The 15,418-nt window shown below is 36.9% G+C and overlaps 1 protein-coding gene across 1 annotated transcript in view; it reads right to left on the bottom strand.

The window, feature by feature from the left end:
• LOC148949223 (mechanosensitive cation channel TMEM63A-like) overlaps positions 1–15,418 on the bottom strand; it is a 53,762-nt gene that overhangs the window by 7,069 nt on the left and 31,275 nt on the right. Inside the window, exons 9-11 of the mRNA XM_089092653.1 lie at positions 15,108–15,293; positions 12,186–12,322; positions 7,432–7,712 (exon numbers count right to left, since the gene is read on the bottom strand). Of these exons, the coding sequence (XP_088948779.1) occupies positions 7,432–7,712; positions 12,186–12,322; positions 15,108–15,293 (604 nt within the window). The remainder of the gene's footprint in view (positions 1–7,431; positions 7,713–12,185; positions 12,323–15,107; positions 15,294–15,418) is intronic.

Raw genomic sequence — 15,418 nt, 5'->3', positions numbered from 1 at the left:
GGGGGGGGCAAGCAAATGAGTGCAAGAACCGGGGCAGGACCATCAGCTAATAAACAAAAAAGAGGGGGGAAGAAACTATTGAGACATTTTATTTATTTTTTCTTTAATGAAGGGGATAAAAGTTCTTTCGTATCTGGAAGTAACGCAGCGAATGAGGGACAAAGCAGGGATGGGCTCAGAAACAACTCGAGGCGGCCGTAATCTGGATGGGGAGTGACGTTTGGGGAAAATACTTGCCGTCCGAGGGTTTGTTATGGTATTTTTTGCGAAACGGAGGCACAACGAAACCCTCCTTTGCTCCAGGGTTTTCTGACTAGCTTTTTTTAGGAGCAGAGAGTATGGCACCTTGCCTTCTTTGAAAATATTTCACAAGGCCCTTTTTTGAATTGATTCGATTTTTTCCGATTCTTCGCGAGAGATACCAGGGTGCCAAACTGGACAAGCATATTCTAGATGCGGGCGGACAAAAGACGTGTAAATTCGTAAGGAGTGGGAAGGGGGGACGCTGAATTTATTTAGGAGCTTAAGAAGGGTGATAGACACATTAGCTCTATGGATGATGTCTTTAACGTGGATATCCCACTTTAAATTTGAAGAAATTGTGACGCCAAGTAGTTTAAATGAGGACACAGAAATTTCAGGAGGGATAGGATTAAGAAAATAGGGCGAGGATTTGAGGAAACAAATGGGCATTATCATGGACTTAGAGGCGTTTACTGTCATGTCTAATTCTAAGGCCTCGTCTCCAATTTCATTGAGGATACACATAGGGTCACTTATTAAATTTCTGAAGCAACTTTAAACAACCGTTAGGTCATCAACAAATTTCCATCGGTCAGGAAATTCCTTTGCAAGACTGTTGATCATTACTGAAAAAAGGAGGGGACCTTGGGGTATGCCGTTGTGGACAGGGAGAGGATTTGAATAATGGTTTTGGTATTTGACAACTTACGATCTATTTGTTAAGAAGGAGGCAACTAATTTCACCAGTAAGGGATCAATATTGAACTCGTTGACAAGTTTCTCAATTAAAACATTGTGGTTAACTAGGTCGAATGTTTCTGAAAGTCAATGGGAATTAAATTTAGCCAGGAAATAAGCTTTTCAAGGGTTTTCCCGATGTGATCAATAAGAGAAACGAGGTAATGGGAAGTAGAGGTGGATTTTAGGTTCCCAAATTGTTTCAAGACAGTAAGAGGTAGGATTTTTTCCTTTAGCTAATCTGCAAGTAATCCTTCATAAAGTTTCGAGAAAATAGGAGTAAGAGTAATAGGACAGACGCCTTCAAAACCAGGCTTTTCGTTTTTCTTTTTCAAAGGGGTTATGAAAAACTGTTTCCAAATTGTAGGAATTTGCCCAGACTCGGTAATTTTGTTAAACAGGAAAGACAAGGGCTTAGACAAGAAATCACCGAAGGCACTAATAAGAGGAAAAGGGATATCACTAATAAGACACTAATAAGAGGAAAGGGGAAGAAGAGGGTTAAGAGATGTTTATTTTAGAATGAACTCTCTAAACAACTAGGACATTAATTGCTGCTTCTAACTATCAGTTGGTTGAAATACAGCAGCCTCTTTGGTGGATACCTTAATGGCTCTAATTTAAACTCGCTAACTTTCACATAGGTTAGTTTGGCCTGAGACTCAGAAACAGATAAACTACGAGATCAGCTTTTACCTCTTATCTAGCTTATTAAGATTGAATACCCCGTTCCGGTAGATGTTCTGAATGCAAAACATAATGACCTTCCCCCTTGTAGAAACCTTTAAGTCGTATTTCAATTCCAAAAAGCCACAAAGTACAAATCAAATTTCAATTTACACCATAGTTAACAAGGTCGAATGCTTTCTGAAGGTCGATGGAAATTAAATTTAGCCAGGAATTAGGCTTTTCAAGGGTTTTCCCGATGTGATCAATAAGAGAAACGAGGTAATAGGAAGTAGAGGTGGATTTTAGGTTCCCAAATTGTTTCAAGTCAGTAAGAGGTAGGATTTTTTCCTTTAGCCAATCTGGAAGTAATCCTTCATAAAATTTCGAGAAAATAGGAGTAAGAGTAATAGGACGGACGCCTTCAAAACCAGGCTTTCCGTTTTTGTTTTTCAAAGGGGTTATGAAACCCTGTTTCCAAATTGTAGGAATTTGCCCAGACGCTAACTTTCACATAGGTTAGTTTGGCCTGAGACTCAGAAACTGATAAACTACGAGATCAGCTTTTACCTCTTATCTAGCTTATTAAGATTGAATACCCCGTTCCGGTAGATGTTCTGAATGCAAAACATAATGACCTTCCCCTTGTAGAAACCTTTAAGTCGTATTTCAATTCCAAAAAGCCACAAAGTACAAATCAAATTTCAATTTACACCATAGTTAACAAGGTCGAATGCTTTCTGAAGGTCAATGGAAATTAAATTTAGCCAGGAATTAGGCTTTTCAAGGGTTTTCCCGATGTGATCAATAAGAGAAACGAGGTAATGGGAAGTAGAGGTGGATTTTAGGTTCCCAAATTGTTTCAAGACAGTAAGAGGTAGGATTTTTTCCTTTAGCCAATCTGCAAGTAATCCTTCATAAAATTTCGAGAAAATAGGAGTAAGAGTAATAGGACGGACGCCTTCAAAACCAGGCTTTTCGTTTTTCTTTTTCAAAGGGATTTTGAAAACCTGTCTCCAAATTGTAGGAATTTGTCCAGACTCGATAATTTTGTTAAACAGGAAAGACAAGGGCTTAGCCAAGAAATCACCGATGGCACTAATAAGAGGAAATGGGATATCACTAATAAGACACTAATAAGAGGAAAGGGGAAGAAGAGGGTTAAGAGACGTTTATTTTAGAATGAACTCTCTAAACAACTAGGACATTAATTGCTGCTTCTAATTATCAGTTGGTTGAAATACAGCAGCCTCTTTGGTGGATACCTTAATGGCTATAATTTAAACTCGCTAACTTTCACATAGGTTAGTTTGGCCTGAGACTCAGAAACTGATAAACTACGAGATCAGCTTTTACCTCTTATCTAGCTTATTAAGATTGAATACCCCGTTCCGGTAGATGTTCTGAATGCAAAACATAATGACCTTCCCCCTTGTAGAAACCTTTAAGTCGTATTTCAATTCCAAAAAGCCACAAAGTACAAATCAAATTTCAATTTTCACCATAGTTAACAAGGTCGAATGCTTTCTGAAGGTCAATGGAAATTAAATTTAGCCAGGAATTAGTCTTTTCAAGGATTTTCCCGATGTCATCAATAAGAGAAACGAGGTAATGGGAAGTAGAGGTGGATTTTAGGCTCCCAAATTGTTTCAAGTCAGTAAGAGGTAAGATTTTTTCCTTTAGCCAATCTGCAAGTAATCCTTAATAAAGTTTCGAGAAAATAGGAGTAAGAGTAATAGGCCGGACACCTTCAAAACTAGGATATCAGTTTTTCTTTTTCAAAGGGGTTATGCAACCCTGTTTCCAAAGAGCAGGCATTGGCACAAACTCGGTCATCTTGTTGAACAGGACTGACAATGTTTTATGCAAAATATCACCAAAGGCACTGATAAGAGGACAAGGGATATCCCTAATAAGACACTAATAAGAGGAAAGGGGAAGAAGAGGGTTAAGAGACGTTTATTTTAGAATGAACTCTCTAAACAACTAGGACATTAATTGCTGCTTCTAACTATCAGTTGGTTGAAATACAGCAGCCTCTTTGGTGGATACCTTAATGGCTATAATTTAAACTCGCTAACTTTCACATAGGTTAGTTTGGCCTGAGACTCAGAAACAGATAAACTACGAGATCAGCTTTTACCTCTTATCTAGCTTATTAAGATTGAATACCCCGTTCCGGTAGATGTTCTGAATGCAAAACATAATGACCTTCCCCCTTGTAGAAACCTTTAAGTCGTATTTCAATTCCAAAAAGCCACAAAGTACAAATCAAATTTCAATTTACACCATGGTTAACAAGGTCAAATGTTTCGGAAGGTCGATGGAAATTACATGTAGTCTGGAAATGGATTATTCAAGTAATTTGTCGATTTGATCAAACATAAAAATGAGGTATTGGGACTTAGAGGTGGATTCTAGGTTCCCACATCGTTTCGAGACTGAAAGAGGTAGGATTTTTTCATTTGGCTAATCTTCAAGTAATCCTTCATAAAGTTTCGAGAACATAGGAGTAAGAGTAATAGGACGGACGCCTTCAAAACCAGGCTTTCCGTTTTTGTTTTTCAAAGGGGGTTATGAAACCCTGTTTCCAAATTGTAGGAATTTGCCCAGACGCTAACTTTCACATAGGTTAGTTTGGCCTGAGACTCAGAAACTGATAAACTACGAGATCAGCTTTTACCTCTTATCTAGCTTATTAAGATTGAATACCCCGTTCCGGTAGATGTTCTGAATGCAAAACATAATGACCTTCCCCTTGTAGAAACCTTTAAGTCGTATTTCAATTCCAAAAAGCCACAAAGTACAAATCAAATTTCAATTTACACCATAGTTAACAAGGTCGAATGCTTTCTGAAGGTCAATGGAAATTAAATTTAGCCAGGAATTAGGCTTTTCAAGGGTTTTCCCGATGTGATCAATAAGAGAAACGAGGTAATGGGAAGTAGAGGTGGATTTTAGGTTCCCAAATTGTTTCAAGTCAGTGAGAGGTAGAACTTTTACCTTTAGCCAATCTGCAAGTAATCCTTCATAAAGTTTCGAGAAAATACGAGTAACAGTTATAGGCCGGACGCCTTCAAAACCAGGCTTTCCGTTTTTCTTTTTCAAAGGGGGTTATGAAACCCTGTTTCCAAATTGTAGGAATTTGCCCAGACTCGGTCATTTTGTTAAACAGGAAAGACAAGGGCTTAGACAAGAAATCACCGAAGGCACTAATAAGAGGAAAGGGGATATCACTAATAAGACACTAATAAGAGGAAAGGGGAAGAAGAGGGTTAAGAGACGTTTATTTTAGAATGAACTCTCTAAACAACTAGGACATTAATTGCTGCTTCTAACTATCAGTTGGTTGAAATACAGCAGCCTCTTTGGTGGATACCTTAATGGCTATAATTTAAACTCGCTAACTTTCACATAGGTTAGTTTGGCCTGAGACTCAGAAACAGATAAACTACGAGATCAGCTTTTACCTCTTATCTAGCTTATTAAGATTGAATACCCCGTTCCGGTAGATGTTCTGAATGCAAAACATAATGACCTTCCCCCTTGTAGAAACCCTTAAGTCGTATTTCAATTCCAAAAAGCCACAAAGTACAAATCAAATTTCAATTTTCACCATAGTTCTTCGAAATCCAGCAAAATATTCTGGTAGGTGTCCCGATTGGAAAAATCCATCACTCCTCCTTTTATTTAGAACTGAACTACTAGTATTAAATTACTACTGGTAGTAACGGACAACTACTAGTAATAGACATTAGTCAACGACCAACCAGAGAAAGCAACATTGTGCCTGCTAATAGGCAGTTGCAACTGTTTGACTTTCAAGTAAGAGAGGTTGCCTAGGCTCTGAACTGTAAAAAAAAGCCAACATAGGACACTAGACTCTTCCTTAACATCAGATATTTATTTTATCTGGCCGCCTGTTTTGATAGCCTTAAAATGATAAGAAAAGAGGAGCCCATACAAAGGCTGATTAGGTTTGGATCCGAAACTAAGCCCCTGGCAGTACTTGCCACACCCGCCCCCCTCCCATGAAAGTTTCTGGCGCAGCTCATATTAGCCCGTCTCCCCTTTTCCACCTCTGTGCCGTTAAGCATGTGAATGTAATGTAATGTATTATGCCATATATAGTATAAAAAAAAACCACACTAACAACAGTAGTCGAAAGCTGGATATGTTAACATTTAATTTTTCTCTGTATGCTTTAAAATAGACTTGTTCCCCATACCCCTGAATTTGGTGAGTACAAGGAAAGGTGGAATAATGAATAAATTTCGGATTAAAGTAAAAGGAAGGACCAAAAAATGCTAATTAATTCTGAAGATATCACTGGTAAATAAATGAGATTGCATAGAATTATAAATAAGACTAGAATAGAATAGATATGTCAACCATTGCAGTTTGATTGGCGTACCATGCTGCAATGACGTCAACATATTATTCCCAATACTTTACAAACGCTCATTTTTCACTTTACTTTGTCAATTTCACTTGATTTGGGAAAATTGGCTCCAACACCCACCGCCAGGATTCTGATAAAAATTATTCTTATTCATTGCAGTATGGAACTAAGAATGTCGTTGCAAACCATGAACTGGATCCCCTCTATTCCCTTTTGAATCAAAATGCTTGACAAAATACCTTCCCAGGACATGCTTTTAAAAATTAGTGCATTACATTTACAAAAATAGTGAATTATCTGATAAAATCATATAGAAGGGATGGAACCGTGATTTAAAAAATTACTAAATTATTACAATGATATCGTTTTATACTTCCAAGCTTTTCTACTTTAGGAGTGATACCAAAAGTGTCGTTTTTAGTGCTATATCAAACTTACGGATGGTAGAATTGTTGAAAATCACGTAGATATAAGCAATAGATTTGAAACGAGCTATTAAACATCGCTCTAAAAAAATTTGGGAGCCCACAAGCCCCGGCATTTCCATTTCAGACATGGCAACAAAAGTGCCATTTTTAATGCCTTTTGGAACTTGCAGATGTTGGTATTTACAGGAAGAACGTAGATATGAGCAATATATTTTATATGAGCTTTTAAAAGCTGTCTACGATGTTCTGGTGGCCCACTAGTCCCCCCACCACTTCCGAATTTGCATAAAAACTACCATTTTTATTGCCGTATTCCACTTGCAGATGGTGGAATTAATACAAAGCACGTAGATAGGAGAAAGAGCTTTTAGATAAGTAATTGAAACTGTCTCTGTGCTGTTTTAGTAAACCACTAGCCCTGGAAAAAAGAAATTTTCCCTGTTGTTCAAGGTGCTGGACTGTAATTTCTCTGTACAAGGTTTACGACTATGCTGATTCTAATGGTACACTTTTATTTTGACCTGACGCCATTTTCGAGGGGTCTCTGAAATATTTTCAAAACAGTCGTAGCATCATTACTTCAGGGAAGTTTATTACGTGATACACTTATCTATATTCTACTTTCTCACTTTTAATTTTAATCCTATTTCTCGAAAGAGTCCCTCATAGAGGTGAGTCCGAAGGGAGGGAGGTTGTGTCAAGTCTTCTTCTCATCCATAGGTATCTGATTATAATTGTATATGACAGTTATTAAACAGAATTGTAAAAAAAAAAAAAAAAAAAAAAAAAAAAAAAAAAATAGAAAATTCAAATTTTTAAATTTAAAATGTGTGTTAAATGTTATTTTAATTCTTAATCACCACTAACCCTTCCCCAAAACGAGTTACTGATATAACAAAAAGGAATATACTTTAAACAAAAAAGAAAATAAGAGAAACAAAAGAAACACACTACCTTATAAAGAAACGGGCCAAAATTTCTGAACAAGTTGAGAAACATATACCCAAAAATGACAGCTGCTGTTATGGCCATTCCTATAAGCGAACAAATGGTTACGTCTCTAAATCCATGTCTTAGAAATGAAAAGAAGAATAAACAAATCTGGAGTAGGCAGAGAGCTGTTATTACGAAATAAATTCCAACCTTGTGAACCTTCTCCGTAGTTTTGGATGGAGCGTATGCGTGATAAATGTTATACCGGTCCACAAAGTGTTTATTGCCAAGGTATACAAGACCTAAAATGAAACAAAACAACATCACTGATATATATATACATATATAGTACCGAGAGCCCAACGGCTTCGCCGCAAGGCCTCGGCACGCGGCAGGCTTCTATATTTAGATTCTCATTGTCACTTGCCTTCTGCACGCAGACAATTTGAGCCTTTTCTTAATATCATGACGTCCAAATGAACCTTAAATTAGAAGTGGTGCCTTTACAAAACTATATTTTTTTTTATTGGACCTTTAACTTTTGCCTCGGCTTGTCTTTTGTCACTATGAAAGACATATCGCCGAAACTTCGTTTCTTTCAATTGTTTAAGTCAGACAAATTTACAACATTATTAAAATAAAGAAAAAGTAGTTAGAAAAATACAACAAACAAAGATTAAAAAGTGAAAAAAGGCGTATAAAGTATAAGCAAAAAACCATGCATTAAAGCAAAAATACATCTCATGAATCATTTTCAGACGGGCAAGATTGATATTAGAGTTGAATTTAAGCCATAATGAGGTGTTTCTGAGGGCAATGAAAATATGACATTTCTTCGAGCTAAACTTATGAATATTTCACAACATTATGACAATATACGACTGCCCCCCTCACCCTCCTAGCAATCATTTCCAGCCTCCATATTAATTTTAAAGCTGTAGCACATGATACTCCAAGTAATTCACGCCACAGCGACATTACTTGTCTGCCCTCCGACATCACATCATCACCCCAGGACATTTTTCAGACATTTCTTGCTAAGAATTATGTTAAAATTGAGTGATTCAAGTTTTTGCAAGCCAAGCTTATCATAATAACCTCAAAAAACACTCGACATCACCATGGCATTACACACCTCCCCCGCCAAGATCACCCCCCCTAGGACAATTTCAACCCTTTCCCAGAGAAAATAAGTTCATGAATCTAAATTAAACACTGTTTGTACTTGAACAGTGGAACTTGGTATTTCGTTGTCAAAACGTGATACTCCAAGCAATGCTACAATGCCACACCATTACGGCTGTGGAGCACCCCTCTGATATCGCCGAATCACCCATAAGACATTTTTTCAGATATTTCTTTTATTACAATAAGCGTAATCCATTAGATATATTGTTTCGGACGACCTAAGTTTTAGCGCAAATTAAGCACCCCTTCTGTCGTTTATCGCGAAAAAATACATTAAGAACAATTAACAATATTATTTGGCATCGCTCACTAAAAAGCGTTACTAAATGAAGAGGTGTAATTTCTGGAAATAGATTTTTTCCGACTGCGTGCCAAATTTTGGCTGAAAACACGTTGTTCTAGCGTGTGCAAAAAATGGGGAAATCTCAGGTGACGCGCAATAGGTTACTTTTAAATTTAGTTCTCGATACAGAATACTGGGAATAGCAGTTTAGTCCTGATGGTTGGAGTGCTTTCCCAATAGAAGGGAATGGACCTTTCAAGTCCTAGCGAGGTCAAGCAAAGAAAAAAACGCTGTCTACGTTCCGGGCAAAAAATAAAATGTCAAAAAAGTATTATGTGACAGTGATGTACGCGCTGTTATTAGGTAAGATGTGCGCCGTCATCGCGTCAGGTGCACTGACCTTACATAAAGTGTGTGCCTCCATTAAATTCAAAGAAAAAAATGCGTTGAACATTTCCATCGAAAAATAAATTCCCAAAAAGTATTATGTGACAGTGATATGTGCACTGTCATTACGTAAGATGTGTGCTGCCATTCCGTAATGTGTATGCCGTCGTTAAGTTAGAGTCGGTGAGTTCCCATGAGTTCTGATACATGGTTACATAAAATTCCATCATCCATATTACACTTGCCCGTTTAAAACGGGGTAAGTCGTGTGACGTCACTGGAGTCCAAAGGGGTGTGTCATGGGAATCTCACCATTTGAAATAAGATTGCGTCAAGCATATTACACCTGGAGTCAGGAGCTGCAATGCACAGGTGCGAGGGACTAGGAGCTCTACTTAGAATTCCCTATCTGACCCTTTAAAATGGCATGTTAATATCCCTATCTGACCGTTTAAAAGGCGAAGGTGTGTCGTGGGATTCTTGCCATATTTTCCTATCGGAGCATTTAAAATTCTGTTATCTTCCTAGGAATGTTGTGAAGTCAGACGACTGCTATGGAAACAGGGTGTCATAAAAATACCATGTTAATCTGCTATGGGTGTCATAGTAATATATTTAGGGCTTGTCGTCGGAATATGACCAGGGCATGTTGTAGGAATCTTGCCATGGCTATTGTGACATCAAGGAGCTGTTGTGGAAATCCTGGGAGAGCTGCGGTAGAAAGCAGAGTGGTGATACTACTAAAATGTCTGTTAGAAGGGCCAAAAAACGAATATTTGCAGTTGCAGTTACTATAAATGATGAGTCTTTGGAGCCAACACCTGAACTATCAAACGTGATAAGATGTGAAAATCGACAACCTGGACCATCAATTGCGACAACACCAATACGGGCAGCTAAAGCAAAGACCATTCCTAAATTGTCTAAAGTAATCACAGTAATCTAAAGACAAACGCAGTTAGGAGACATGCAACACATAGCAAGTGAGCGAGTCAAAAATGAAAATGGAGAGCGAAGACATACAAGGTAGAAATAAAAGCGGCGGCGTGTAAAAAATAAAATGAAGAGCAAAGACTCATGCAGGTAGAAGATATGCGACACCAAGCATGTGAGCAAGTGAAAAATGAAAATGAAAAGCGAAGACACGCACTGTTAGAAGACATGCAACACCAAATATGTGAGCGAGTCAATTAAAATCAGCCGGGACTGCGAGAATCAAAACGAACCAAATTGAAAATGATAGCGATGGTGACTGGGTTTGGGATTTCGACAAGGATAAGGTCATCTACCATACCTTTGTTAAAAAAAAGGTTCGGCGATATGTATTCACAATGACGAAATACATAGGCGAGGTAAAACGAACCAAACAAATTGATAGTGATAGCGATGATTATTAGTTTTTGGATCCGTAAAATTATGGTAAAATACGTGAAATACCCAATTTTACCGTGACCAATTTTACCAGTTACAACACTAATCTAAAAGAATTATGCACATCAAGTTTATCAGGGCACGAGGTTTACGATTTATACCCTTTAAAAGAAACGATATTTTTATCACAGTTTTCATTTCTTCGGCTGCTTCTAAAAATTTCTTACTTTATACGTCTGGAACCCGTAAGATGAAAATGGTTTAAGGTTTTACTGCGTTGAAAACGGAGAACAAATTTTGTCAAACCCGCTCTAAACACGCTTTAAAACCGGTGCCTGGAAACACAATTCTTTTTTGAAAACACCATATTTTTGCCGTAGTTTCCGTTCTTCTCGGCTGCTATTAAAAATGTCCAGATTTGTAACATCCCCTCCCCTCCACGTACAAGCAACCTATTACTAATCAACCATAAACAGGCATGTCCAGATGCTGCATACAATATGGCAGTCATTTTTTTTTTTTTTTTTTTTTTTAATCTTTCCAAACACATTATGCCCATGAAGTTTATCAGCGCACGGGGTTTACCAGTTTATTCCATTTAAAAGAACACCATATTTTTGCCACAGTTTCCATTTTTCTCGGCTGCTATTAAAAATGAGTTGCTTTGTCCACCCCCCCCCCCCCTTCCCAGCTAAAACTAATCATTACTAATCAAAATGAGACTGAAGAACTTTCAATAGCATAGATAGATAGATAATTTATTCGGTCGCTAGGCCATACACAAACATTACAATATAGTTAAAAAAAATAGCATATAATTAATTCCCTCCAATTTTTTCAGAGGCAATTTTTTTAATATTTTTCATTGACAACTACTCTATTTATGAAAAAAAGATGGATACAACAAACCAGAATTTTCTGTAATTAATGTTTAGGCAGTACTTTTAAATCGTTGGCTTTTCATTAAGAAGTAAATTTGATGGAACGGTGCCAAAAACTTTTTTTTGAGGACCCACATAGTCCAAATTCCTTTTACAAGAAGTGTTAGTTCTTATCTAAAACTGGCGGGAAGAGACCTTAAATTTTATTATCAAAACATTTGACAGAAGAGACTGTCGGATCTTAACTAGATCCGACAGTCGACATAAGATCGACATCGATTTTATGGAGAAGTGACAGTAACTGTCTAAATTAAAATTTTTTGGCCCTATTTGATACTATCTTTATGGAGTGGGCGCGTCCGTTGTTGCCATCTGAGTACTTGTCTAAAGGGTGTATTGTTTTCTTTTGGGTGCTTGGATATAATTTGTCCTCCACGGGACAGAGGTAAGGGAAGGAATTCTAAATGAACTAAATAAATACACAGTGCTTTTCTATTAAACATAAAGTTACTGAGAAATTATGGAAATATCCAGCCCCGTTTTTCCTGCCATTCAAACATAATCTTGATTAGTAAAAGGCTTTACTAATCAAGGTTAAAGGCTTAACTTTAATTATTTTAAAGTTCTTTGTCTTTTTATCAATAGACTAATGAATGTTATTTTACCGAACATTGTGATGAGTGGACAGGAAAGACTATAGAATATAATGACGGAGAACTTCATCATAAGCCATGCGTATTCAGTTCCGTATGGAAATTCCTTGAAAGCCATCTTCCGTATAGTTTCATGCTCAGCTTGACACCTAAAAAGAAACACAAATGTTGTATGTTATAAACACACAGTTACTTACTAGAATAAATGATCATAAATGAATATATATGGTTAAACAAAGTAATTGAGCAGTTTTTGCAACCAAAATAATTTCTTCTGCTACAACACCCCTAATATGCTTAAAAAATGTTCAAAGTCACATAAATCAATATTATATTCTTTTCTTTTTTAATTGAGATGCAATTTCAATTTTTTTTCTTCCCGTTTCAATTGATTTTATCAAGATCCTGGGAAGCAAAGTGATGTACTACTTCTAGAACAACGACCATACCATGTTTCTTTTTTCTTTTTTTTGTATCGTGATAAGCAGTTTGTAGCTCCGCAATGACGTGAAAAGAAAATACACTGTTTTCTTCACGGTGATTGTGCAGCTCACAAGAACAATTCCTCTAAAGTTTGTAAAATTTTTAGTACTTCAAAAGCCTAAAAAAGTATAAACTTTTTTGTTTCTAGCCAACTAAATAGTACAAGAAATAAGAAGAAAAAAAAACTATCCAAAAGTAAACTGCATAGGAATCCTGATCACATGTCAAATATTAAATTACCCCTTCAAATCGAAATGTTGGAAATTCTGTATTCCTTTTACACTTTTAAGAAATGCTTCTAGAAAGGTCAATTTTGAGATCCCAAGTTCCAAACTTTGTTTTTGAAGATAAAATTTTGTTGATTAATCTACTCGAAGGGTTATCAAATCTCGACCAAACTTAAAAGGAGGTGAGAACATTGTCATCCTTTTGCGTTTTGGATAACAAGACAGAATTTAAACCCATCTGGAGAAATGAATAAGAGGGAAGAACCCATTCGTGTCCACAGGACAAATACCGCAGCAATTGTCCGATGTTAACTAAACCTAGGGAAAATGAAAATTGGTGTTAAAAACATAAAAAACCCTCTTAATAAGATTAGAAGAGCAGGGAGTGGGGGGGGGGTACATTATATCACTAGAATATTAATCAGTAGAAGTTACTAGACCTCATACAAACTTCTTGGGAAGTAAAATTTCAATTCAAATTTTGAAAAGAAAATACAAGCATTTAAGTTTGACTTCTTGAATGTTTCTACCTGGTAAAATCTATGTGGGAAAGAAGGGGAAATCCCTAAAGTGTTACCATTTGAAAGCCCACAAAAATTACGTGTTTGAGATGCTCTGACAAATTCATCCTCATCCTACAACAAAAAGTGATCAGATTTCAGATACTTTTTAAGAATTAAGAGCTGGTGTCCTAGCTGTGCCTTTTGACGAGCTATATCCCATGCAAGCTTTGAGGGGGAGGGAGAAGAAGAGGAATCCCATGTTTTTATTAGCAACTTATTAAGTAGAAGAGTTACCAGAGCAAACCCGAACTTGATTAAAAATAAGAGTCCTAGTTGTGGGTCCTGGACTACCTACCCATTCCATATATAGAAGTTGCATGAGGATTCATGCAGGAAATACTCTTTAGACAACTCAATCCCAGTGAAAATTTACTCCGGACAATTATCCTTAACAACTCCACGCGTAAAATTGTGACAGAAAAGAGAAAGCAAGACAAATGAAAAGAATTTTTGTATAAAAGCTCTGGCGAATTCCCCCAGTGTAAAATTTCCCCTGACAAGTTCCCCCGTGGAAAACCCTCCAGCAGAAAATTCACCACAGCCCGCACCCGAAAATGTATGCCTACTTCCCAATAACAAATACTATGCGATGCGTTAACAATGGACAAATTTTATAACTTAACGACCTTTCCCCGAGGGCTGTGGGGGGGGGGTCATGATATATCCAAATACATAGTTATTGGGCCTTTCAATAATGATGAATCAAATAGCTATCTCAGAATTTTGATTGGACAATTTTGGGGAAAAAGGGAGGGAGAGGGGGCCTAGTTGCCCTCCAGTCTTTTTGGTCACTTAAAAAGAGCACTAGAACTTTTAATTTCAATGAGAACTCTTTCAAGGACCACTACGAACACTGGGTCGATACGATCACCCTGGAAAAAAAAACAAAAAAAAAAAACAAATAAACAGGCATCCGCGATCTTTCTTATTCCAAAAAAAAAAAAAAATGAACATTTTTCAAGAAAGGAGGCTGAAACCTGTGAAATAAGGTTCTCTAATACGCTGAATTTTATGGTGCGATTTACCTTGAAATTATTCGACTCTTAGGGGGTGTTTCCCCCTTTTTGCAAAATAAGGCAAATTTTCTTAGGCTCTTAGCCTTAGATGTATAACACTAAACTTAATGAAACTTATATATTGAAATAAGCATAATAAGTCGATTATTTTGATATGTCTGAGGGTATTAAAATTCTATTATTTAGAGTTTCGGTTTCTATTGAGCCGCGTCACTCCCTACTTACAGTTTGTTACTACGAACAACAAAATACCAAGTTCTGAGTAAAGGACCCATCACTTGCCGGAGTTTCTTTTTTTAATATTTCATGAGCCTTTAATTGATTACCGGGCCGGAACCATCTTTTAATCCAAGTATTTCACAAAGAGAATTCCTACTTCTGATTTAAATAATGACGGTGAAAGTACTGAGTCCAGTACCTTTTATCATTACATTATATCATTCTGATCAGTTTTCATTCAATGAAGACTATCAGTGGCACCCTTTTGTAATTCCCCTTTAAGTACTAAAAATATTACCCAAGTAAAATCCTTTTTGGCCGAGTCTTTTTGTGACCCTTCCCTCTCCCATCTCCAGAGAGACAAATATCAAGCTCTAAAATAAAGATGGAAGAGACAAAATCGTTAATAATCAAATCTAAACTTACTTGCAAAATCCTAGACATCCAAAATAGGAAATTAGTTCCACAATCCTGATCAAGTCCATTGCCGTACCAACAAAGGCCGCTGTGATGATATAGTTTACGAAGAAAGCACCATTGTCAGGTAAGAACACACATTCCCATCGGGTAATACCATTCACGCTGAACGTCCATTCGAAAAAAGCATCAATACTAAAAGATATATATTACTATGCTGAATTACATTTCAAAAGGCCATACAATACAACAGAAACGATAGAACTCTGTTAATTCATAGATTAATTCCTAATGAGATTAATTCCTAATTCCTAATGAAA

This window comes from Artemia sp. Qi Xiang Cuo, chromosome 8, assembly GCF_049724085.1.
Source record: "Artemia sp. Qi Xiang Cuo chromosome 8, ASM4972408v1, whole genome shotgun sequence".
NCBI lineage: Eukaryota > Metazoa > Arthropoda > Branchiopoda > Anostraca > Artemiidae > Artemia > Artemia sp. Qi Xiang Cuo.
The sequence above is the reverse complement of the archived record's forward strand: the minus strand, read 5'-3'. Positions and strand labels throughout refer to the sequence as shown.